Genomic DNA, 26,624 nt, shown 5'->3' on the forward strand with positions numbered 1-26,624 from the left:
TAATCAATTGCAAAAATTGAACCCTGTTTGCCATTCCAAAATAATGTCCCCTGCAAGTAGCAAGGCTTCGACAGGCTCGTGTTATTTACTTGGTTGTCCATGTCGAAAATGATTATGCACAGTTATAAGCTATGTAAACTTTGTGATAAATTAAAACTTTGTGCCAAAAGTTCTGTATTGCTACTTGAGAGGTTTGAAATTCTGTCTAACTCTCAAATGAAAATAACAGTTTAGCAATCAAATTCAGTTAAGTTGTTGATGTTTGATGTGGTAGTTGTTTTGAAAATGCGAAGCACAATGTTTGGGTTAAAAATGAAAAAGCCAATTGTGGTTAAGTGAATATACAAAAAAACTCCACGTTGTTTCCAAACATATAATCCGACGCCTCGTAATTTGAACTAAATTGAAAATGTGACGAAGATCGTCAAAACTAATTTGGATAGATGAAATGATATATATATATATATATATAAGGATAAAATGCAGAAAGCTCGTGATTAAGTCAACTTACAAGAAAGTCCATTGTGGCTTCAAAAAATATAATATCATCCCTTTCACACATAAAACGATTGTTCTGGTTTGATTAATATCTATATATGGGATAACACCCAAATCACAAAAAAAATCCACAATCATCCATTGTACACACAAAGTGCAACATCCCTTTTGATGACTTTTTTATCTACATAATTTTTAATTTTACTTTTTGTGAACATTCACAAATCTTGTACTGGTATCGTAGGGTCTAGTTCTGCTGCCCACTCGAAAGTTTGAGAAAAATATAAGCAACTATTTTGCAAAATTTTCCTTCACTTACACAAAAAAAAAAAAGTTTCAAAATTCTTACTTTAATTTCTTAAAAAGACCCATGGCTAATTGCTCAAAATATCAATGAAAAAAAAAGTGGTGCAAATGTTGGTCTCGAACTATGCCTAAGCACGGTAGCCCTGAAAATTTTTTTTAATCTCGTACACTGTCTGGCTAACTCAGGATCAGGCCCAAAAAAAAGGTACTTTAAGCTTTTTTTTTTTTTTTTTTCGAGAAAGCGGTATCCTGCCAGGCTAACTAAGCACAGCAGTGGTGATACTTTTTTCTAAACGACAAAAAGTACGCCTGCCACAATTTTTTTGTTGCAGAATCTTGTATGGCGAGAATCTTGCTCCTCGTATGGCTTGCCCTTCACGTGCCACATGTAATCATCACTTGTAATGTATTTGGCTGGTATTAATTAGCGTGGCTGTTATACCTCCTTTATGTTCACATTTTGGCAATTTTTTGCTCGTTGTCCTATTTAGGTTTAACTGCTTTTCTTTTATTTCTTTTGTTTTTAAATTTTCTTGAGTGGTGTTTTTTCTTTTCTTAATCATTAATCCGAAAAGAACATGCTATGGTATGATTAAAACACGTATACATCATATATTTTTAAAATAAAAAAATGGTTTTGCTTCATTTCCCCTTTTGTAGTATGTCATAAGAGGAAGGGATGAAACGTTGTAAAGATATAGAATTTCTTGGACCATGTATAAATTTTTTTGTAGTTAATTTATTTAATATTGTAAGTTTATTATGGTAAATAATTTTGCACAAAATCTTATTATTGAGTGTGCTTTATGAGAAAAATAATGCATATCGTGTTGTTTGTATCATATATTTTTTACAATTTAAATTTTGAGGCTAATTTTTTTTTAGACTAATCTAGCCTTGAATACATTGGCAGTTGAACTTATTGGATCACTACAAACAAATCGAGTCAACTTGTGAGTGCAATTAGCACTTGAGTAGAGCTTGAATAGCTCGAGCAAACCTTTGAGCATTCCAAAGACAATTCAATTCAAAGGCTGGCAAGTCTAATAGTTAACTTATTTGATATTTTATGTTTTATGATACTAGTGTAATCTCTATTTTATTTGGTGATACTAGTGTATGGTCCAGGTCTACCCGCTGTCACCTTTGTGCCTCCTTTGTTGTCAAACTTGGTCCCTACCAAACAGTGGCACCACAATAATTTGACTCCTAGAGATGGCAACGAGGCGGGGTTGGGGCGGGGACCCCTCCCCCACCCGCCGCCCCGTTGCCTATTAATTCCCCCCGACCGCCGCCTCCCACTCCCCCCGTCCCGCCCCGCTTTCCCCGCGGGGTTAATAAAATTGTCCTCACGGGGTTAATAAAATTTTATTATAGTTAAATTTTAATAAATAATCAAGTACTAAAATATCAACACATCATCAAGTTATTATTCATTGTAATTTTACAATTGAAACTCATAAAAACAATCAAACAAAAGTTATTTGAATACAATCCAACATGATGAAATAAATACAACTAAAATAGTCAAGTTTTCACTTTTGGTACAAATACAATCACTAATTCATTATTGTGTTTGTGCTTTTTTTTGAAAGAAAAGTGTTATTCTATTAAGTGTAATTAGAAATTTAGTATAAATGTATTAGTAAATTTAGTATAACTAATTGATAAATTCTATTAGTAGACATGTCTAATTATTCATATAATTGATAATATCAATTATATTACATACACTAATATACATTATATAATACATCTAACTAATAATATCATTATCATAAGTTTATAACTAATTAAATTACATATTATATATATTTATTTATATATATATATTTTTTTTTGCGGGTGGCGGGGCGGGGGGTATACCCCCGCCCCCTACCCCGTTTCTAAACCGGGGGAAAAAATTCCCCCCCGCCCCCGTCCCCGCCCCACCCCCTGCTCCAACCCCCGCCTCGAGAGACCCCCGCGGGCACCCGCCTCCATTGCCATCCCTATTGACTCCTACTAGTGTTTGGATTATATATTATTTTCATCTTATTTACACGTACTAGGATAGGATATTGTTTGAAATATTATTTAGAATAATTACTGTAACATTTTTTGTGATGTGATGTATGTGAGATAAAAAGGTGGTTAGGAATATAAAAAGGCGGGTTGGGAAATGTGTTTATAATGCAAGCGAAATATTATTTGAGATAATAGTGCTATCAAACACTCCCACTGATTTGCTTGTATCATTAACACATTTTTTAATCACTTCTTATCTTATATACATCACATCAAAAAAAATGATACAACAATTTTTTTTACAAAATTATCTTAAATAATTTACTATCCAAACACAAAAAAGACATTAATATTTAGTTTAGTTTAAAAGAAAAAATTTCCAAGTCCTGCTGTGCTTACGTTTGCTTTTGGCAAATGGATGCCAGGCTACGTCAACCCAACAGCCTACAATTTAAAGGTTAGAAAAAACTCCCAAGGCCGTGCTCAGTCGTTCAGGGAAAGTTATGTTGTCGTCAGATCAACATTCGTGTGGCTTTTTTTCCATCGATGTTCTAAGCTATTTTTTGTTTTTTACTCGGCAATAATTTTAGTGCAGTCCCTTGTTCTCTCCACCAGTGTTGAACAATCACCGCCAATGTTGAATGTTGTGTGTTGAATAATCGATTTTCCCAATTTTAATTTGAAGTTTACTACCAAATTCAAAATTCAAACTTTTGAAAGTTGAATTTGGGTGAAAGCGCAATCCATTAGGATGGGACAAGTCAAAAATTATATTATTTTTTAAAAATATCTTTACTAATTGGAACAAGCACGTTTTACCTCCCTTGTGGTGCTTGGCGACGTGGCTCTATTTCAGCCTCTTTATTGATATTGAGTCTCGTGACGGTATTGTTCAGGGACAGTCCATCAACCCACTCCTGAGCTTTTCCAGATTCTTCTCCACAGTACTGAGCTATGCCATCTCGAGTTTATCTTGGGCTTGGCTTCTTAATCTTGGCAATCTTTATTCAGCTTTTTGTTCATCAGTCGCAAAAACCAAGTCATATTGTAACCGCTCCATTCAATCGCAGTAGTTTTCCGCCTGGTTTCATATTTGGTGCTTCTTCTTCTGGCTATCAGGTAAGCCACCTTCCATATATTTTTTTTCCTAATCTTTCGGCTGTGTCTTTCTAATCCCTCAAAATTCTTGGACTTAATTTCCTGTGTGAACCATCATTTTTCATCTCTACCCATCAGTTAAAAGATAAAACACCCGAAATGCTACTTTCTTAGCTGAAATATACACTCATGTCATGAAGCCATGGCCTGCAGTATGAAGGAGCAGCGTTCGAAGATGGAAAAGGACCAAGTATACTGGATACTTTTTTCCACAAATATCCAGGTCTCTTCTCTCTCCCTCTCTCTGTCTCTCAATAACTAGTCTACAACTCAAAGAAATAACCAAAAATTCCAATGATGTTAAAAGAATGACAAAGTTTTGAATCACATTCCACCGGTGCTTGCTGCAGAGAATTTAAAAGATCGCAGCAATGGAGATGTGGCTAATGATTTCTATCATCGTTACAAGGTTTGGTATACATTAATTAATGCATTAGATCAGTGGGCTATATTCAATTTTTAAAATTTCACGGGCAATTGAATGTAAAACTTTTATTATTATTATTTTTTTTGTGAATACTGCTCTTGGAATCCTCACTGCATATGATTTATGTTGACAGGAAGACGTACAACTGATGGACTACATAGGCATAACTGGCTTCAGATTTACCATCTCGTGGTCCAGAGTTTTGCCTCGTAAGATGAATTTTTTTTTTAATGTATTAGTCAAAAGGCTAATTATCATCTGTCAAATATCCAATTATAGTAGTTATTCATCAGATTTCTTTCTAGTCATATACTCATATTAACTATGCATTTGGTTAGCAGCATATATGTGCAATAGTAAATGCTTTTTTCAATCAGTCCTTTGATAATTTGTATGCTTACCACGCTTCTTGATTTCAGATGGGAAGCTGAGTGGAGGAGTGAACGAGCTAGGCATTGCCTTTTACAACAACCTCATCAATGAGTTAATATCAAAGGGTTAGGATGCTTTCTCAATGTGTTCTGCATAATTGTATTCTACATAATCTCTTATTCTCTGATAACTAAGAGAAGTCTCTTATTATGTGTTATCCTATCATAGGAAACAAACTAATAAGTTTATGAAGGTACGAATCATGTGGTTTAACCAAAACTCCAAATAAAGACAAATTGAGTTCTACATGGTAATTAAAATTGGGGGTGTTGAGGGGGTTTTTTTTGGGGGGGAGGGGGGGGGAACATGAACAAAGAGAATAGAATGATTCAAAATTCATGAGACTGGTACAAGTTTTGGAAAATTTGTAATAGGGGTATTAGTTACTCCAATGTGCACATGCTAGTATGCGCATATATATAACCGTGTTTATTTGAATATACACTTATATTGACCGAAGTACGCATTTTCATTTGTTACCGTGAATTTTTCTATTTAATGGAGTGCATATTATTATGAGGATAACTAGTCATTTAGTAATAAATTTTTTAGTTATTTTAATTCTTGAATAGTTATCCATACCCCATTCACAAATTTCTCAAAACTTACACCCTTGTTATGAATTTTGAATCTTCTTATTCCCCTTCTCCAAATTGTCCCTAAACAGTCTCACGCAATTACTGCATTTGAAGCTGCAGCTTTGCCAAAGTTGCAACAGGGCAATTGGATGATATTAAAGATTAATTTTCACAGGGGGCATAACTTTACTTTTAATTTTTCCTCTTTATTTTTCTTAACTATGGATGCTCTAGACCACTTTTTTACGTTCCGTTTTCTTTTCAATACCTTGATGTTGTGTTTAGTGTCAACTCTTTTAAAGTTCTAGTTAAGCAAGAATTTTGCCAAACTAAAACAGAGGGGACCATGGCAATTCTTTCTTCATTTACTGATACCATTGATTTTGTGTTAAAACAGGCATAACACCTTTTGTGACACTATCTAGTTGGGATACTCCACAAGCCCTAGAGGATGAATATGGTGGTTTTCTAAATATTAATATTGTGTAAGTCAAGATTCCTTTTCTTTTCTTTTCTTTTTTTTTTTAAAAATAAACGAAGAAAGTTACAAATGGATAATCGTAATCAAATCAAATTTATTTTACAGAGTTCGATTCCATTAACATTTGTAATTTAACTGGCAGGGATGATTTTCGAGATTTTGCTGAGCTTTGTTTCAAAGAATTCGGTGATAGGGTCAAGCACTGGTTGACTTTCAACGAACCATGGTCTTTTGCCACAATTGGTTATGACGGTAGCACCTTTCCAAGCGCCATAGCTCCAGGAAGGTGTTCGGCATGGATGAACAGAGGATGCCCTGAAGGGGAATCTTCAACTGAGCCATATTTGGTTGGCCACCATATTATCCTTTGTCATGCAACAGCTGCTAAACTGTACAGAGAGAAGTACAAGGTAACTACAACCATTAATTGGTTAGTGTTCGTATTTATTATGCTTCTTACACTATAATTTCTCCGCAAGAAAAACATTTTTGGTTTTTCAATGAGAGATATTAAATATTTAGTTGGGTTTTCTACTCTGAAGCCATCTCAAAAGGGGCAGATAGGAATAGTGCTGATAGCAAATTGGTGGGTACCTTACTCCGATTCGAAGGCTGATGCAATTGCGGCCCAAAGAACCCAGGACTTTTTCCTTGGATGGTGAGTACCATTTTAGGAGCTAATTTGTTCTCCCAACTAGTATTATTATTCCCTTGAGAGTTGAAATTAATAATATTGATATGATATACAAGACCATATTTATTAACAGGGGCGAATTTAAGGTGGAGGCAGTGGGGGCCCGTAATTCCTATAATACTTGTACAATTTTAATATAATTTTAAGTGTGCTCCAGAATTTTCTTAGAAAGGATGTGAAAGAATTACGTGATTTTTTAAGTTAGTTCATAAACTAAAATTTTAAAAAGATACGTGGGGCACAAATTCCATTTGAAATAAGCTAAAAAAAGCCTTTTCATTTCAACTTGCAAGTACCAATCATATCATTCACTTTCTTTGGGCCCCATTCCCAATTTCCCTTTCCTCCTTTGGTCCCCCATTTTTCCCCCACAACCGAGTCCCCCATTTTTCCCCTACAACCGAGAGCCATTGCCTTTTACAACCAAGCAGCTAGCTACTATTTTTCTTGATCAATTCTTCTAATCATATCATGCACTTCCTTTGTCCTCACTTTCCAATTTCTCTTCCCTCCACTGGTCCGCCATTTTCCCTCCATAATCGAGAGCCATTCTTACTTCCACAACCAAATTAGTTATCAAAATATAAAAACTCGCAGTGAACAATTTTAAATAGTTTAGTTTGTTTTTGAAATAAAATTATTATTACATTAATAATTTTGAATTTGTCTTTTTATATTTTTCATGGAATATATGCATCATTTCTACTTGTTGGTGAATTTTTTTTTCCTTAAAAAACTAGAAAAAGAGTAGGTAAAAAATTTTGGTGTTGCTTTTGTCCCCACTAAGAATTTTTTTTGGCTCCGCCACTGTTTATTAACATGAACTCTTCAATTAGTATCTTGCTTGCATAATGTACTAACCTTCAAATTTTTAACACGAGTCTTATGGTTTTGATAGGTTTCTTGATCCACTCACTTTTGGTGACTATCCAAAAAGCATGCGTAGCTCAGTGGGGGAACGCTTACCAAAATTTACTGAAGAACAGAAATTGTTGATCAAAGGGTCCTTAGACTTCCTGGGATTGAACTACTATACTTCAATGTTTGCTTATGATGCCCCCCAGGATAATAGTGTTCATATGAGCTATTCAACTGACATGCAAGTTAATATCACAGGTACATAGCTCAAATTAATAGTATCCTTTTTAATATCACTGGTAAATAGCTCAAATTAATATTTTTTTTGAAGTGGTGAGGTTGGGTATAGACCTCACCCTGTTTATTTAGACATTCAGAGATTACTAGAGTGGGAAGAGAAGCCTTGCTCTTTTGGAATTAATATTATCATTATAACTAATTGTGGACAAAAAAAAAAAAGAAATATGTGCGAGAGTTAATAGTAATTAAGTATTTGGTTCCCATCTTGAAGGACTTTTTGAGCTGATCCCTCATGCTTCGTTTCTATGCATATGGTTCCTTAAGTTATGAACAATTCCAATTTTTGTCCCTCACCTTTCAACTTTCGTAGATTTAGTCCCTTATGTTTAGGCATATCAATAGGTCAGATCTTACCCAAATCTAACCCAAACCCTATATATTTGGATAGGATTTAGATTTAACTACTCATACATAAACCCTATCCAGACCTAAATCTTACGAGTTTGAATAGGGTCTTGCCTGGTTTTCCATGATCCAAATCCAAATTCAATTCCATACTAGACTACCCAAACTCATTGTGTTTGTGTGTGTGTATGTATGTATATTTATTTATTTATAAAATAATCTAATATTTTATGTTAGCATAATTGGTATAAACCGTTTCACGAAAAGGAGAAAAGTAAAAGCAAACAAATAAAATATTGAATATAAACGCAGATGAAGTTTTGAAAATAAATAGTTTTAGTTGATAGTAGTTCTTTCTTTGAGTTTATAATATTGCATTTAACATTTTGAATGTTAATTTTATTATTTGAAAATAAAAATTGGATGATATTTATGTTATCTTTGAATTCTATTTATTTTCAAAATATTTTTACTTTAGTTTTTCATATTATGTTCAAAAAAAATCCACAGATACCCATTGGATACTCAAATCCATGAGGGTTTGAGTCTGAATTTACTTTTTCAGACCCATAAGGGCCTTGATTTAGCTAAATTTAATGAGTTTAGATCTGGATCAAAGGAATCCAACCTAAACTCTATCCATTAATATGACTATTTATGTTTATCAAATTTGCATCTCTAGAGTAGTCCATCTCTAGAGTAGTCTCGAAAATGTATTGTTTGAGACATATAAAGAAATGAACTTGCCAAAATATAAATGTGGGGAATGAAGAGAGGAACATTTGTTATTAATAGATCAAATGTGGTAAAACTTAAACAAAGGGAGCAAAAGTGACTTTCAGTACGGACTAGATTTTCAATTCAATTTGATTATGCCTAAATGACCCTCTATTTCTTGTTTGACAGTGATACGGGATGGAAGACTTATTGGGGAACCGGTAAGTTCATTTTGCACCTATATGAGCTAAAAATGTCAAAAGAGATGGCATTTTAAGTAAGGAAAGTTCTTTTCTGTTTTTAACCGACAAACGCTGAATTAACCTACATCTTTATTGAATTTGTTTGTAACTATGTAAATAGTATAGATTTTTGTAGCTGACTCTCATCTCTTGTGCAAACATTTTTGCTCAATCGATGGAAAGTGACAGTTTGCTTTTTTTTTTAAAAAACCTATATCCTTATTTTTTTTCCCCAATTAATTTCTGTTGATTTGTAGAGCGGAGCAGAATATTTGTTTGTTTATCCAGAAGGGCTTGCTAAGCTGCTTGTCTATTTGAAGAAAAACTACCAGAATCCAACAATCTATGTTACCGAGAATGGTGAGAAGGAGAACAAATAGAAATAGAATATTACTATATTACTTTCTAGCATATGATCACCTAAATTCACTTTACTCAAATAGCTCAAATTGATTTGCACAACGACCAGGATATGCTGAAAGCCATATAAATAGTCTTGAGCAAGCGATCCATGATACAGAGAGGATCAAATTTTATATCGACCATCTCGAGGCAGTGAAGGCAGCCCTTGAGTAAGTGCACTTCTTGTTTGCAGAATTAATTAAAGAAGCTTTTTGCCCATGTCTACATTAAATTTCAAGGGCTAAATCTCTAATTAAGAAGTTCCTGAAATCGTTCCAAAGGTTCCATGTTTTTATCAAGCTTGCTCAAATTCTATAAGAGGTCAAGTGGGTACTTTAGTTGCATTCACAGAAACCCAAAAAAAAAAAAAAGGCTTTCATCTTCTTTTTCTTAATAAACAGATCGATAACCTAAGAAAGTTATGTACAATTTCTTTTGTTTAAGAGATTGCATATATTCATAGAAGACGCTATATCTTGTGTTGAGGAATAGTTGATTTGAGATAGTAAAGTATTCTTTTATGGTCAATCCGTCGTTTGTTTGTTTAATCTTTGTTTTCAATTGCTACACTTGATTTTGTGAACTATGTTTAACTTTTCATAAGTAACTTTGGAGAAGGTTAATCTTTTACATAATATTGTTTGGACCGATTAATTAACACTGCCACTTGATACAAGGACCTATTGTGAAGACTAAAATGGCTTGATAGTTGATACAAAAGGGACGACCCTTTACCAAATAGAAACTTCAAGTGACTAATATAATGAAAGAAAGCTCATAAAGGGGAAGAAAGAAAGAAAGCTCATGGCCTTATCTAGTGAAAGGAAAACTGAAGATGGTAATTCTTAAACCCCAAAAATTTGGCCACAAGTTGCCAAAGTTAGCTAATCTGCAATTTTTTTTTTTATCTGGTTGCATGACAATGTTGCCAAAAGAAAAAGACCACTCAATTCTCGTTCTTTAAAACAGCGGGCCCTTTCATGTCATATTGCGGTAATAGAAAGGTTTGGGTTGCACTGTAACTGTAAAGTCGCCTTAACCAACTCCATTTTGTCATTTCCATGTCTTATTTGATGTCCTTTTATTTTTACTTTTTTGGTTGTTTGGATTAATCTTCTGATATGTGTATAGTGTCACTTTTGGATGAATATAACAACAAATTTTGAATCTGAAATTTAACTTTTGTACATGTACTATGAGTCTAACGGTAATAATATACAGTATATATAAGATTTATTCTTTTTTTTTTAAAAAAAAAAATTTACTACCATCCGTTGCTACTGACATTTGTAACTTCACGCATCTATAACAGAACCATTGTTCTTAGTATAATATCTTTTAATTTTTAGGAATTAGATAAATATGCCTAGCAAAATTTAGTAGGTGAGGACAAAGAGAAAAAATATATATCTTAAATATGCTTACAAATTTTATTTTTTTTTTGGCAGGAAGGGAGTTGATGTAAGAGGATTCTTAGTATGGTCGTTGTTAGACGGATTTGAATGGAATGCAGGTTTCACTGAGAAGTATGGCTTAATTTATGTTGACTTTAAGAATGGACTTAAAAGGCACCCCAAGCATTCAGCTCTTTGGTTCAAGCAATTCCTCGAGTAATATAATCAGTTGCAAAAATTGAACCCTACTTTTCATTCCAAAATAATGTCCCTAGCAAGTAGTAAGGCTTCGACAGACAGGCTCGTGTTACTTAGTTGTACGTATCGAAAATAATTATGCATAGTTACAAGCTATGTAAACTTTATGCCAGAAGTTTTGTATTACTACTTGAGAGGCTTGAAATTCTGTCAGCTCCCAAATGAAAGTAATAGTAGTTTAGTAATTAAATTCAGTTGAGTTGTTGATGTTTGATGGGGTAGGCTGGTTTGAAATCGTGAAGCGCAATGTTGTCACTGGAATTCCTAGTTCTCAAGGGAGTTTACATGATATTCTTAGACCTTTTTTGATTATCCTATTTAATATTTAAATTTAATGAATTTAGATATTATCATGTTTAAATGCGTTTGATAATAAAAAATAGTACATGTGAATTAATTAAATAGCATTATTGAGTTTTCTAGATAAAATCTGTTCTAAAAATAAGTGACGAGTTATTCACTTAGTATTTAATATGATATATAATTAAATGTATCATATTTGATACTTAATAATTTAATAATTTAATTGATTCAAATTTTAAACTTTAGTTTTATTAAACGCACTCTTGGATAATCATAACCAATAATGTGGTAGCCAAATTTTATGTATTTGAACTTTGATTTATGAAGCCAAAAATTGGTGCATTTTTCAGTACTTAATAGTTAATAGTCTTAAAGTGAGTGACAAGAACTCCAATTTTTTTTAAAGAAAAACTTTAACCATTTATTCTTTTATTTAACAATTGGGCCATTTTCAGTAATTAACTAATACGAAACGATTGGGAGACGCAAGTACAAAACTAATCATTTGTCAAAGAAATTTACGATCTGAATTAATTAAAATTGGTTTTCCAACAGTGGATGATCAATAAACACATACGCACATAATAATTAAAAAGATAAATAACTATGCAACAGATGTTTTTAAATTCCAAGTTTATAATAATACTTTTGTGCAAATCACTTCTTAAGAGAAAATACTTCGAGGGCATAGTTAGTATGAGGAACGATTATCATTTCATAAGAGATAGTTTAACTCTTAATTTCAACCATTTGATCAAATCAGCAAGAGGATTTTGATGAACTTGTTCCGTTTTATTTTCAATTTTATGTGAGGAAAATTTTGCAAATTCTAAAACTGATTGTCTATTGTTTTGCGTTGCTTTTAGTGGGAGATAAATCAATACATCTTATACAAACTCTATAAGTCACTCCGTCTATCAGTATTTTCTCGTTCCAATATCAAAAAATTTATTTTTAATTTTTTCAGTAGGGAAGGGATGGAATTCAAGAAACACAAAGAGGACAGGAGAATTAGAACTCAAGAACTCTAATTCCTGAGACTTCAATTGTAACTACTAAATCCAGATCTTCTTGGCAAAAATAAATAAACTTGGTGCAGATCCTTAACACGTAAGGCTATCTTTATATTAAAAAAGCAACCCTAGAAGAAGCTGGTTTATGACTCCAACGCACGTCTAAATTCCTTCATTTTCACATGCTTCACAAGTTTTGTTCAAGAAATGCTACTAATTATCAAAAACAGCTCATTGGAACACGAAACCCTGCTAATGTTAGAGATGTTTTAATTGTTTAAGGTGGTTTGAGAGATTTAGAAAACGATTGAAATTGAAGTTTGACTAAATTTAACATCAAAGAGGGAAAAAACAAAAAGAAAAACTTCTACCAGATACAACTGAGAAAATTTCACTAAGTACAAATTCCATCTAAAATCAGCTATTTTTCTTCTTGAGAAGATGTCCGTTTAATTCAAATAAATTTAGCTTCCAAATTAAAGAAAAAAGTTAAATTTGACGTTTGACATGTAATACTATAACTTTGTTTGGCTACATAAGTTGATTTGTTTTACCGCAATTTGTAGATTTCTTGTTGTCTGATTCGCATTCATATTGCATTATATGCTCCCGCATAATTTTTGGTCAAAAAAATCCTCCATTAATGTGTAACAACAACCATCCATCTACCCCAAATAATTAGCTACCAAAACAGTATTCTTCTCAGTTTACTAGTGAGAATAATCTAAGTACTTTACTTGATCGTATTCTTTAGTGCACTTCTGGCATTAATTGATGAATTCAATTCGTGATAGCAACCCGCTAACCTCTAGGTAGATAAGGACTCAATTAAATGTTCTATTAAAATAGCTTAGTAAAATAGACATGCCTGTTCAAGTGCTTCACATTCTATTTAAAGGATTGACAGAGGAAATCTTAACAGTAGTCAGCTATGGCAGTTCAAGTTTCTCTTTCCCTAGGCCTCTTAGTCTTGCTGAATTTCTTGTTCTTTAGAGAGATTTCTACTGCACAAGCACCAATTCATAATATAAATGTTCCATTCAACCGTTGCAGTTTTCCACCTAATTTTATATTTGGTACTGCTTCTTCTGCCTATCAGGTATGCTACCTTTTCACTTTTTTGGTGATCTCATGGCAATGTCTTCTTAATTTGTAATGATTTGGTTCATAAAAGAGATTTTAGAGAGAAAGTAGAAGAGGTGAGAATTGAGAAAGAGGAAAGAATCAGAGAAGAAGTTGAGGGAGAATGACAAGATTTTATTATTTCAGAGAGGAAAAGTTATTACAACTCAAATCATCGCTACCTCAGATACAATCAATACTCTATTTATATACAGAAAGTGGGTTGAAGATTTAGCAATAAGCACTGCTCAATTCCCTCTATTAACTAACATTATTATTCTAACAAACTGCTAACTTCTTGCTTGCTGGCAGTAACTAACTTTCAACTGCTTTTCATTTGATCATCATTGTAGCTAATCAGATGATTAGCTCTATCACCATCCATGAGACTCGGTTCATAACAATAGTTCCCCCTTATAAGAATCCTTGTCCTCAAGGATTGAGATCAGTAATGATACTAAATGGCTTGGCCTAAAAGAATATGACCAAGGGAGCAGCCTGCATCATTTTTTTAAAAGGCTTGTAGTCAATTTGGGAAGTTGCAGTCTAGTAGAAAATCCTGGCCTCCTGGATCCCACGGAAAATTCTGTTCCAAAAGTTTGTAACCCTGGATTGAACTTCCTACTGCAGGCCAAGTTCTTGCAACTATCAAGATCTTTGGCAACCCATAAACTTCAATAAGAATGTCTTGTCCCCATTTTTGCAAGCCAGAAAGTTCCCGCTCACATGATGATATTTCCATTACTTTCCTAAGATTGATTCCCCTGGAATTAGTATCAACAAAATCCAATGATTTGATCTTTCTCATCTTGATTCGGTTTCTATTGGGATCAACAAATTGCAGAATGAAACTTTCTGCTAGAGTACTTCCCTTGAATCCAGACACAATTTCACTCCAAAATCTTCCATCATTCCAACACCAACATCAGATAATGGAGTGAAGCCCGTATCAGATTCAATAACAACAAATGAATCAGTTTATGCAATCCTTGAGTTTGAATCATATCATTCTCTTTTGACCTCATGAAAAGTTTCATTGCCAAACATCTTAATGTCACCAAAGCTGGCTTCAAGTTGGGACTTCTCAACATCTAATTCAGAACTACTATTTGGGCCATCACAGAACTTTGTCCCATTTATTTTCCCATGAACCATGTGCGAGGCTTGGAGCCCACCATAGTCACCGTTCTCTTCTACAGACATTTCATCATTTACCAAAATCTGACTATTACTTGACAAACTAGATATGATTCATCATGTTTTCTAGCTTTTCTAGAATTTCCCTTAGAAGACATAACCAAGTCAGTACTTGAAAATTGTGGGAAAGAAATCATACCAACTTTTTCCTCAATTAACATCTAATTGAAATTACTGATCTCAATTTCAAGAAGTTGATTCTTGAATTCTAATTATCTTTCATTGCTCAACGTTGAATGTTCCAACTCCCCTTGAATTGAAATGGCTGAAGAATTAAGCTTTGACCTTTCACCAAACAGGTGGTGTTCTTCAATTGCAAAACCATAGGCACCTTCCAAATTTTCTTCCATTTCACCATGGAGGACTTCAAACTTTTTGTTTTTACCATTGCCGAATGTGCATCAGTCCACTTCTTGATTGGGGTAGATGTTGAAAGATGGACCTCCTTGGAATTTGATTCCTCTGTTTCTTCAAGAATTTGATTCTCAAAAGCCCCTTCAATGCCTACTACAGATTCTTCAACTATTTCCCTGCCTTGATTGGATGAAGGATGCTGTCCCATTTTCCCAATAATCTTTTGATGCTCTTCTAGTGTGAACCCCTGTTTATGACTAAGTACCCAAAGCATAACATTGAAAGTACATCTGCATTTGTACATTGACACATCCAATTCGTGATAGCCTTAATTTCCTTTTGCAGCCAACTGATCATGGAATCCTTGAGCTTGTAATTCAGTTTGTCCCTCCAATTCATCCATATTTAGATCACCTCTCTGGATTTGATCTTCCAAGAGTTGATAGATGATGTTATCATCCATTGGTAAAATCTGACAAGTCCGTAATCTGGAAATCAATCCAAAATGTTGGTGGATTAATGGTGTCAGTTAAAGAATTTCATAGAAGGAATCGGAGAAAGAATTAGGAGGATTAGGAGGAAGAATTGAACAGGAGAGAGAAGAAAGAATCAGTAAGGAGCAGAGATAGAATAGAGGGAGGGGAAGGGAAGAAAAAAATGGAGACCAAGAAAGATCTTGCAATTGCTGGGTTCCAAAAGTTTCCGTTCAAGGATCGGAAGCTCTGATACCAATTGTAATGATTTGGTTCAGAAAAGAGATTTTAGGGAGAAAGTAGAAAAGGTGAGAACTGAGAAAGAGGAAAGAATCAGAGAAGAAGTTGAGGGAGAATGGGAAGATTTTATTATTTAAGAGAGGAAAAGTTATTACAGCTCAAATCATCACTACCTCAGATGCAATCAATACTCTATTTATATATAGAAAGTGGGCTGAAGATGTAGCAATAAACACTGCTCAATTCCCTCTATTAATTAACATTATTATTCTAACAAACTGTTAACTTCTTGCTTGCTGGCAGTAACTAACTGACACCTGCTTTTCATTTGATCATCATTGTAGCTAATCAGATGATTAGCTCCATCACCATCCATGAGACTCGGTTCACAACATAATTCCTCCAATTCTTGAATTCAATCTCTTGTGTGAACAATCATTTTGTTTTTGTACATGCAAATAATAATAATTCGGACTTCAGATTAAAAGCAAGAAAGAAAATTTCCATGTAGCACAGTAAAAAAAAATAGCAAATGTGCATGCATAAGTCAATCTTTTACGCGTGAATTTGCCAAACTAGTTTTGTCTGCTATTTCACACTAACAGTTTTGTTACATTAAGTTCTTTGATGGGGCTTCGTCATATTTAATTTGCAATTTGTACATATTAGGCATATGACTCATGTATATATGTCCTTGATTTTGCTTCCACTAGCAAGTTGAGTCTGGACATTTCAGGCTGATTTAGGGTACGTTTGGAGTTGCGGTAGCTTATTGAAAGATATTTCCTCAATAGAGTTTTTAATAAAAATACTTATTAAATGTTTAACTACTTTTAAATATACTATTTGAAGACATAGTTCAATAAGTGTTTATTATATTGGATAATGTGTAATTTAAAAATTTTTAAATGTATATATCTCTTTATTTAGTTTATAATATAGGATAAAATGATTAAATTTAATGTTTTATTTTTTTTAATTATAAAAGTTATTCCAAAAGCACCAAATTTGAGCTTTTGCTAAAAGCACTTTTCACACTAAAAGTTCTACTCCTAATTTTATGGAATGATTTTATCAAACGCTTTAAAAGTACTTTTTACACCTAAAAGTACATTTTTACCAAAAACACTGCAATCCCAAACAGACCTTAGGCTCCAAGAGCTTATTATAGAATAAGCACTCAAATTGCTATATCCCTACCTGAAATACTCATGCCTTTAAGCTATTCCATGCAGTACGAAGGAGCAGCATTCGAAGATGGAAAAGGAACAAGTATATGTGATACTTTTACCCACAAATATCCAGGTTTCTATCTCCCTCTGCACCATACCACCCTCTAGGATTGTTAAATAGCAACGCTAAACTTCATAGATATAAACTAAAAGTAGCTCATATTAAATGATGCATTAAAAGAATGACGACAAATTTTGTCAATCACATGATGAAGCTGGTTCTTTTGTGATTTCTGCAGAGAAAGCGATAGATCGCAGCAATGGAGATGTAGCAGATGATTTCTATCATCTTTACAAGGTTTGTTGCCCAATTAAAAGTTATTTAATTGTAGTACACCAACTGACCATATTCAATTGGTGAATCCTACTGACAATTGAATTCAATTTGTTTATTTGTTAAAAACTATTTTTAAAGATTTTTTTTTTCTATGATTGATGAAGACAATGTGACATGCAGGAAGATGTACAATTAATGAAATACATAGGCTTAAATGGTTTCAGATTTTCCATCTCGTGGTCCAGAGTATTGCCTCGTAAGATGATTCTTTTTTATTTATTACTCAGAAACATATTACACGATAATTATTTATATATCTATTATCCACTCATGCATCTAACATTTATATCGTGAGTATTTAGTTTAGTCTTTCTTCATCTTCTAATCAATCCTTTAAAGGCAGTATTCTAACTTCATCAAGAAAAATGTTCTGCTATTTGTCTTTTCATCCATTTGGCATAACTACAGAAAATCCAGAACGGAAAGCAAGGGTAGGGGAAAAAAAAAAACCAAGGGACATATATATGAGCTTCACAGGAAAACAAGCTACAGTATCCCTTTTTTTTAAAAAAAATTGGGATGTTTTTTTCTTTTTTAAAATGGAAGGTTTTAAATCCAAAATCTCCTACTTATAACTTCTTCCGCCTTATCATCCAATCCAATCCTCCCTCAGCTCCCTTATGCACATCAGCGTAATATTATTTCTCCATATTCACCAATTTCTTTCAAGTTATTTATTTCGTATTTTTATTTCCAGAATTATATAATAGTAAGTGCTTTATTGTCAGTGTAATTTATGCAGATACTTAGTATGATTAACATGTAATTCTATTGATCAGATGGAAAGCTAAGCAAAGGAGTGAACAAGCTAGGCATAGCCTTTTACAACAATCTCATCAATGATTTAATATCAAAGGGTAAGTATCCTCTCTCAAACGCAAAATAATATTTACTTCGACATCCTATTCTGCAATGCAATATTTAATTGTAGTATTAGGATTTGATTATAACTCCAGCCAATTGAAATTCTGCTCTCAACATTTTAGAACTCCTATGCGACCAACTGCTTTCCGAAAGTGCAGTATAATTGAGGTTGTAAAAGTGCAAGTTGTAACAAATTGCAGATTAGTTTTGCATACAGGACATAAATTGGGAGTCAATTTCGAACCTGGGGCATATACTGCTTTTTTATGTCCAGTTTTATCTGATTGTTGTGGTTACTACGATGTTTAGTACATAATCACATTTCATTAATGTAACAAATAAATGTGGAATACTTTGTTCATATACACTAACATTTTCATGAATGTAGCAATATAATATAATTGTAATCAAATAATGTAACAATATATTCATTATACAAAATCATATGAAAGTATAACCGTACCAATCTCAAATCCGACAAATTGGACGAGGAGACTTTAGTGGTTTGTGTCTTTCTTTTTTCTTTTTTTTTTTAACTACCTGTGTCCGTTAGTATAAGGAATCAATTTTTTGATGATACCTTATAGCTGTGTCCCTTAGTATAGAGAATCATGTTTGTGATGATACCATTTAGCTTTGTCCGATACCTTCTACTGCTGCATGCCAAAAAAAGTGATAAAAATAATCAAAAACTTGGATTTCAATTTTTCCATCAACTTCCGATCTTTTGAACCACTTTGATTATCAATTCTCTTGTCTATTTGAGGCATGTGTCTACTCTATAATGTTCGAAATAAGTGAGAGTTAGGCAAATTTAGAAGGAATACGGAGTCATAGCAAAGAAGGAACTCAAAGAATTAGCCATTTATTTCTTTCTCTATCTCAAACTAACACTGATTATGAAATTAAAACAGGCATAACACCTTTTGTGACACTCTTTCATTGGGATCCTCCTCAAGCCCTAGAAGATGAATATGGCGGCTTTCTAAACATTAGTATAGTGTAAGTGCAATATACCTGAACATTGGACGGCATGTTTGGAACGATGGAAAGATGGAGAATTTAATGATTTTTTTTCCTTAAAAAAAAAGGGTACATCTTGAAGCCAATAAAGGAGCTTCTTTGAAAGATACGTTATTTTTTTTAGGGTAGAATGGTGAGTGAGAGCATCCACATCATAATCTAGATCAACTTTCTTCTATTAGGTCGATTGTCACAAATTTAATTTAATTGACAGGGATGATTTTCGAGATTTCGCAGAGCTTTGTTTCAAAGAATTTGGTGACAGAGTAAAGTATTGGAGCACATTCAACGAGCCATGGACATTTTCCACAGGTGGTTATGACTCTACCACCTTTATAGGTTCATTAGCCCCTGGACGATGTTCGGCATGGATGAACAAAGGATGCCCTGCTGGGGATTCTTCGACTGAGCCTTATTTGGTTGCCCACCACATCATCCTTAGCCATGCAGCAGCAGCTAAACTATACAGGGAGAAATACAAGGTTACTATACTAAAAAAAGTTAACTGTCTTGACAATTTAAATAAAGTACTTCTTACTACTGAATATGTTGACAACAATAATATCACTTATGTTTCCCACGTGAAACAATAATAAATCTACATTTGGCATTTTTTTTTTCTGAAGCCATCTCAAAAGGGGCAAATAGGAATAGTGCTTGTAACTAATTGGATGTTGCCTTATTCCAATGCCAAGTCTGATGCAATAGCTGCCCAACGAGTCCTAGACTTTTTCCTGGGATGGTGAGTACAATTTTAGGTGCTGCAAATGTACTTGTATAAAATAACCATATCATTGAGCTAAAACATTCAGTTTATTACATGTTGAGTAGTGTATGTAAGACAAAATATAGCTTTGACAATTCTATGGTTTTGACAGGTTTCTAGATCCACTAACTTCTGGTGACTATCCAAAAAGCATGCGTGACAAACTAGGGGGACGCTTACCAAAGTTCACTCAACAGCAATCAAAGTTAATCAGGGGCTCCTTAGATTTCTTGGGATTGAACTACTATAGTTCAAGTTATGCTAAGGATATTCCCCATGCTACTACCGTTAATATTAGCTACACATCAGACTTTCAAGTTAATATAACATGTAAGTCCCTAGAAAATCAACATTATCATTGTTCGTTTCTAATTTTAAAATTTAATTCTAACGCGGTTGGTTTCTTAAAATATGCTGGTTTCTACTATTAGTCGCTTGTTGTTGATTTTTCATAAATTTAGTGTCTTTTTATGTCCATCAACTTGCAGTTGTAGCTTTCTGTTGACACGTACAGAGAATATACCAAATGAATCAAAATAGTATATTGGGGTGTGGGTGTGTTTGTGTGTGTGTGTGTGTGGGAGGGGGGGGGTCAAATTCAAAAATAATTATACTTTAATGGGATCAACCTAAAACTAACCCAAATATAGGGGACTATAAGTGCAATTTATATAATTTTACCTACATAACCTCTATTTCTTGTTTGACAGCAATACGAAACGGCAAGCCTATTGGTGCGCCGGTAAGTTTAATTTATGCTACGATTATTTGAAACTATCAGAGAAATAATGCCATTTTATATATATTATAAGACTAGCAAGAAAACTCTTCTTTTCTTGACGTTAACCCAATTTACTTTTGTGTTTATATTTCCTTCATTCGTTTGTGGTGATTTCTAGACAGGAGCAGGGTTTTTATATGTTTATCCAAAAGGGCTTACTGAGATTCTTGTCTATTTGAAGAAAAACTACCACAATCCAACAATCTATATTACTGAGAATGGTGAGGAAGAAAACTAAATAGACAATAATTAGTACTTTCTAGCGCAAGATTCATGTTCACTTTTTCACTTAAATAACTCAAATTCGTTTGCACAATGACCAGGACTTGCTGAAACCAATATCAATAGTATTGAGCAAGCGATCCATGATACAAATAGGATAAAATTCTACAGTGGTCATTTCAAGGCCTTGAAGGCAGCCATTGAGTGAGTACTCTTCTTGTTTCCACATTAACTGTAGAGTCGTTTATCACGCTTTCCTACAAATCAGAGTCTATAAATGTATAGAATGTTTCTCGATTATGTCAGTCTTCAGTCAAGGTCTAATGCAATCAGAAGTCCATGATACAGCTTAAAAATTTCGTTGTTTTCTTCAGGCTTCCTGAAATTTATGACATCAATTGATTCTTAACTTGCATGAAAACAATTATGTATTTCGATATTTATCTAAAAAATTTTCACTTGTTTTCACTAATAAATTAAGTTCAGAATACATGTAGTCCTTTTATTTGACAGGCACCCCATTAGATGACGCCACAAGTCATCGATGCTTTTTTAGATAAATATCGCTATTTTGATTTTTTTTCTTAATGTATATAGGTGGAATAGTAGATTTGAGATGGTAAAGTTTCCTTTTTTTTTTCTTCAGTAAGCAGATACTAAGGTAACCTATTATAGTTAGCTAATAGTTTGTTTCATTAATTTTTCTCTCAAGTTGCCACACTTGATTTTGTGAACCATGTTTAAGTTTTGGTGAATTATGTCTTGTTTGGATTGTAGTTTTCCAAAAAAGAAAATTTTACATTTTCTATGACTATATTTTTTTAATCGCCACTTTATTTCACAAATATTAAACTGCTACAGTATATTTTTTACAACAAAAAACTCCACAAAATAGCTATCCAAACGGGATAGATAACAGTTTCCTTCGCACTTGGTCAACTTTCTTAACATCTAATATTCTAACATTTAGTACTTGGTCTAGAGGCACACACATTCTAAGGCTAAGTTGTCCCAATTAATATTTTGCTTGCATCATAAACATATTTCTCAATCCACTTTTTTATATTCCCAACTACTTTTTATCTCACATACATCATATCACAAAAAGTGCTATAGTAATTATTCCAAATAATAATATTTCAAATAATACTCTATCGAAGCACACTCAATAATAATAATAATAATAATAATAATAAAGAGGACCCTTAAATGAACACAGAAATTTGGTTACCATCCGTCAAGGAATCAAATTAAATTGTGAAAGAGATCTCCTCAAACACTTTGTTACTCTTTTGCAGGAAGGGCGTGGATGTGAGAGGATTCTTCGCATGGACGTTTTTAGACACTTATGAATGGGGCTCAGGTTACACAATGAAGTTTGGCATCACTTATGTTGACTTCAAGAATAAACTCAAGAGGTACCCCAAGCATTCAGCCCTTTGGTTGAAGCAATTCCTCAAGTAACACAGATCGCTTATGCTTTGTGAGATGATTGTGTGTGTATATATATATATTTGCCAATAATTGCAAAATAATGTCCTCAATAGCTAGGAATCGAAAGCTTTGACAAGCTCCTGTGATGTACTTGATTTTCCATATGAAAAATAATTATATGCATAGCAATATTTCCTCATATGCTATGCAAACTTTGCCAAAGACCAAAACTATGAGCAAAAAGTTGTCGATTACAGCTAAAGGTGAAAAAACCAGTGTACTCTTTCACGTCTAATATCACTACAGCAAATCGATGTTTGATGTGATTATTTGGTTTCTAAATTGGAAAGTGGCATTGGTTGAAGATAATAATAAAATGCTTAGATAATAAATGTATTGTTCATATCTACAAAATTAATGGTCCAAATCTAAGCCACATCAAGTCCACCAGTCATGTATCCACTACTTTAATATGGTTTTTTCACTTCCTACGTGTGTTCTTGTAATCTGTTTCCAAGGGCCAGATAAGTTACCAACTGTTTCTATTATGGGGCAACTTGCGACCATGGTAGAGCCATCAAGCTTTAGATTGTGATTCGAACACCAAAAAAATTGTTTAAACCATCACTAGTTTCATACAATTTTGATCCGAAGACATTTTACGTCCGATAAGTAATTAACTCAAATTCAAGAAACATGCCAACAATACTACATGTACAAAATCCAACAAACCATGCAATATGGAAATGTACAGTATTCGACAAAATTAATAAATTCTTTTTGTGCCATTTTTGTTCAGAATGAAGGCGCAGCATTTGTTGATGGAAAAGGTCTCAGTATTTGGGATACCTACACGCACAAATATCCAGGCCTCTACCTTTCTCTCTTTCACCGTTTTTTTTTTTTTTTTTTTTTTTTTTTTTTTTGTTGGGGGTTTCTGAAGATGATTGATAGTAGAGGTGGCAATTTGGATTGAGATCCATTTATCCATCCATATAATTCATAATTAAATGAATTTGGATTATCCATTTATAGTATTGGTTTTAAATGGTTGATCAAAATAAAACCATTAAATTAAATGGATTTATATGAATTATCCACAAAAACCACATATATCCATTTATATTAAATCCATGGTTAGCTCATGGGCACCTCTCCCTTCTTGCAACTCTCCAAAAAACTGACCCAAAAGAATTTCCAATATACTTATGTTCTACGGCCATTAACCTCTGTTTTATCAAGAAAAATTTAGGTGAAAGCTCATCTGACAATTTAAGACTAGTAGAACTTCATTTGCCAGACGTTCCTGAACTTCCTCCGTGCTATCACACAACAACGAAACTACCACCCCATCTCATGTCAACCCTCGAGAACTGATTAATTATTGATCCAATACTAAGGCCTGCAGCGGAAACCCCTATTTGGCAGCAGAAGACGCTCAAGCTCAATCTCAGTGGCATTCTTCACGCAACTTCTCACTTACGACATCATACAAAAAAATTTTACCTCTAATCAGCAGGTAAAAAAGCACAGGTCCAGCATCATAAGAATAATTTACATGAATTAGTGATCATTAATCTATTTGGGGTCGGGATTCATTAAACAAGACTAATTTGTTTAGCTATTCATGAAGGCGTTGTTTCTAGCACTATGCTTATTATGTTTATGAAGTGCTTGATGAAATTCCCCTAAGAACTTGAATCCAATATTTGTCTTGCATAAAATCAAGTATTCCATGCTGGTCCATTCAAAATTTCAAATTTGGACTTGTCCACAGGAACCGAAAAGAATGCTACTTGAATTTAAAGAGGATACAACTGCTTTGCAATTCCTTAGAACTAGTCTGCATTGGGCAATGAAGCCCGCAGCCTTTAGCCAGCATAAACAATTGGTTTGTGATGCCATCACTTACATTCCACACGACCATGCTCAACTTGGTGCCATGGCAGAATGTTTGTAATGCGTCGGCCATTGTAAACAGGAATGGACCTGATACCAAATTCCATATAAAGCAGTCTATTGCATGCCAAGTATGGGGAAGTGGATGTGTAACCATATAATAATCAGAGTACCTGGCTAGAAAATGTCGGCCATTATCTGTCTGGAACCTGTTTTGCAGATGTGGGTTCAGCACTAAGAAGTCTTTCAGCCTCATCGTTTGCTTGATAGTAATAGAAACAGCAACTTAATCTTTTCAATTTTTTTCGTTTCATTATATTGTCATGCCATGAAAAGTATTAGAACCTCTGTATAAATGGATTGTATACAGATCAAAATGGTATGAACTTACTCCATAATGCATTAGATTTATATATTATCCAAAATGTTTGTCAACTGATAACATGACAAGTTCATTATTATGCAATCAGAACAAGATATACTAAAATACAGTAAAAGATATTGTCTGCAAAAAATGTAAGCCTTCAAAATTAACAATTGTGTTCTTTTGTTAATGAATTCCTAAGTCTGAGGAACATAAAGTGGGATTTAGTTGGAAGGTAGACAAGGAATTTCGTGGTTTTCTTACTTCATTGCACGTAAAATTACTGATGGATCGGATGGGGATGTTGGGGATGACTTTTACTACCGTCATAAGGTAGTATATTCATAAACCTTTTTATCGAGATAAAAAGATACCCTCTGTGGTAATATGGGGTCTCGCATGAAAAACCATACTCGTTCGTTAATGAAAATTTGGAGAAATATTATAATAAAAGGAGACGTGAACCTCAAATCTAGATCAATAAACTTGTTTTAATTGACAATTAAATTGAGAAACTAAAAAAGACTCAAAAATATCATTTGCTGGAATGTGTTTGGATAGAGTATTATTTGAAATATTATTTGGAATAATTACTGTAACACTTTTTGTGATGTGATGTATGTGAAATAAAAAAGTAGTTGAAAATATAAAAAGGTGGTTTGAAAAATATGTTCATGACACAAGCGGAATATTATTTGGGATAATTCAGCAATCCAAACACTTTACAAATTATCCTAGAAAACGATTATCCAAACACTTTACAAATGAATTATTCAGCAATCCAAACTGAAAACAATTATCCTAGAAAACTTTACAAATTAGTGAAAACGATTTTGTTTTTTCCTTTTTTTTTTTGCTCCAATGATAGAAGATTTTTTTTTTTTAATTTCATATGCAAATGAAATTCAACTTGAAATGTAGGAGGACATTCAACTTATGAAATTCTATGGCTTGGATGCTTTCAGACTCTCCATCTCTTGGCCTAGAGTTTGCCACGTAAGATCTTTTTTTGCAAGGTTTTTCATCAATTAGAGATGTGAAAAAATAGATTTGTTTTCTTGTTAATGTCCAGCTGATTTACCCCTTTTTATATTTTTTTTCTTGGGTTTTTGCAGCCGACAGGAATGGGCATTTTATTGGCGCACCAGCAATGGAAATTTCATTGATCTTAATTAAGGGCAAAAGACAAAACAAAGTCTCCCCTTGGAATTAGACCGAAGTTTCTCAAGTACTTTAACCATCATTGTTCATTAAAAATGGTTTTTGCAGACGGGTGTAAATGTTTTCTATGTCTATCCAAGAGGGCTTCGAGAGATTCTTGTGTACACAAAGCACAAGTACAATAATCCTGTCATAAATATCTTGGAGTGTGGTAAGAAAACTTCTTTAAATTTTATGTGATTTAATTAGTCCATACCAACTTCACTATAAGTTATTATAATGAATTATTAACTGATCAAATAATTCATTAGAGGTCATTCAAGCTTAAATTCCTCAACTACCCCTGATCTTCCATTACAAGTTTAGACTTCTAATGGCTACTAATTTTCAATTTCTCCATCTGTCTTACCATAGACAAAATGGTCTTTTAAATCCCATTTGTAAAATGTTAAAAGTCAATCTAATATATTTGGCACTTGGATGCAAAATCATATATATACATATTAATTTTATTTATAAAATGAATTTGTAAAATTAACACAAATTTTATAGATATAAATGAGTGCACCCATATTTGAGATATACACAAAATAAAATTTGAATGAAAATTATGTATTATGCATCCAAACTTACTATTATTAGAAAACCTTTACACTGATTGGATGTAAGAAAAATTAATCCTTAATATTTATTAGGAATAGTAATTATGTACTTCATATGCTCATTTAAAAACTAATTATCA

General features: G+C 33.3%; 2 protein-coding genes and 1 long non-coding RNA gene across 4 annotated transcripts; all 3 read left to right on the forward strand.

The window, feature by feature from the left end:
• Nucleotides 1-3,691: 3,691 nt before the first annotated feature.
• Nucleotides 3,692-11,291, forward strand: LOC113732192 (furcatin hydrolase). The gene is made up of 13 exons (XM_027257846.2): nucleotides 3,692-3,930; nucleotides 4,123-4,192; nucleotides 4,320-4,378; nucleotides 4,530-4,605; nucleotides 4,816-4,893; nucleotides 5,804-5,891; nucleotides 6,030-6,297; nucleotides 6,430-6,545; nucleotides 7,480-7,697; nucleotides 8,991-9,022; nucleotides 9,301-9,403; nucleotides 9,513-9,615; nucleotides 10,894-11,291. Exons 1-13 carry the CDS (start codon nucleotides 3,766-3,768, stop codon nucleotides 11,057-11,059), a joined length of 1,542 nt encoding a protein of 513 aa, XP_027113647.1. The 5' UTR covers nucleotides 3,692-3,765; the 3' UTR covers nucleotides 11,060-11,291.
• A 2,036-nt stretch (nucleotides 11,292-13,327) lies between these two features.
• LOC113732193 (beta-glucosidase 24) lies at nucleotides 13,328-22,657 on the forward strand. Of its 2 annotated transcripts, XM_027257847.2 has the most exons (13): nucleotides 13,328-13,512; nucleotides 17,035-17,104; nucleotides 17,271-17,329; nucleotides 17,489-17,564; nucleotides 18,148-18,225; nucleotides 19,147-19,234; nucleotides 19,470-19,737; nucleotides 19,882-19,997; nucleotides 20,134-20,351; nucleotides 20,732-20,763; nucleotides 20,921-21,023; nucleotides 21,126-21,228; nucleotides 22,323-22,657. In XM_027257847.2, exons 1-13 carry the CDS (start codon nucleotides 13,345-13,347, stop codon nucleotides 22,486-22,488), a joined length of 1,545 nt encoding a protein of 514 aa, XP_027113648.1. In that variant the 5' UTR covers nucleotides 13,328-13,344; the 3' UTR covers nucleotides 22,489-22,657. The 2 variants fall into 2 exon arrangements, with proteins under 2 accessions (XP_027113648.1, XP_027113649.1); XM_027257848.2 differs by lacking the exon at nucleotides 19,147-19,234 and having other exon boundaries at nucleotides 19,493-19,737.
• Nucleotides 22,658-23,590: 933 nt separating this feature from the next.
• On the forward strand, nucleotides 23,591-26,067 carry LOC140036942 (uncharacterized). Its single transcript, XR_011840581.1, has 3 exons — nucleotides 23,591-23,977; nucleotides 25,643-25,717; nucleotides 25,837-26,067. It is a non-coding gene; the product is annotated as an uncharacterized lncRNA (long non-coding RNA).
• The last annotated feature ends 557 nt before the right edge of the window (nucleotides 26,068-26,624 follow it).

Source organism: Coffea arabica, chromosome 2e (genome assembly GCF_036785885.1).
Source record: "Coffea arabica cultivar ET-39 chromosome 2e, Coffea Arabica ET-39 HiFi, whole genome shotgun sequence".
NCBI lineage: Eukaryota > Viridiplantae > Streptophyta > Magnoliopsida > Gentianales > Rubiaceae > Coffea > Coffea arabica.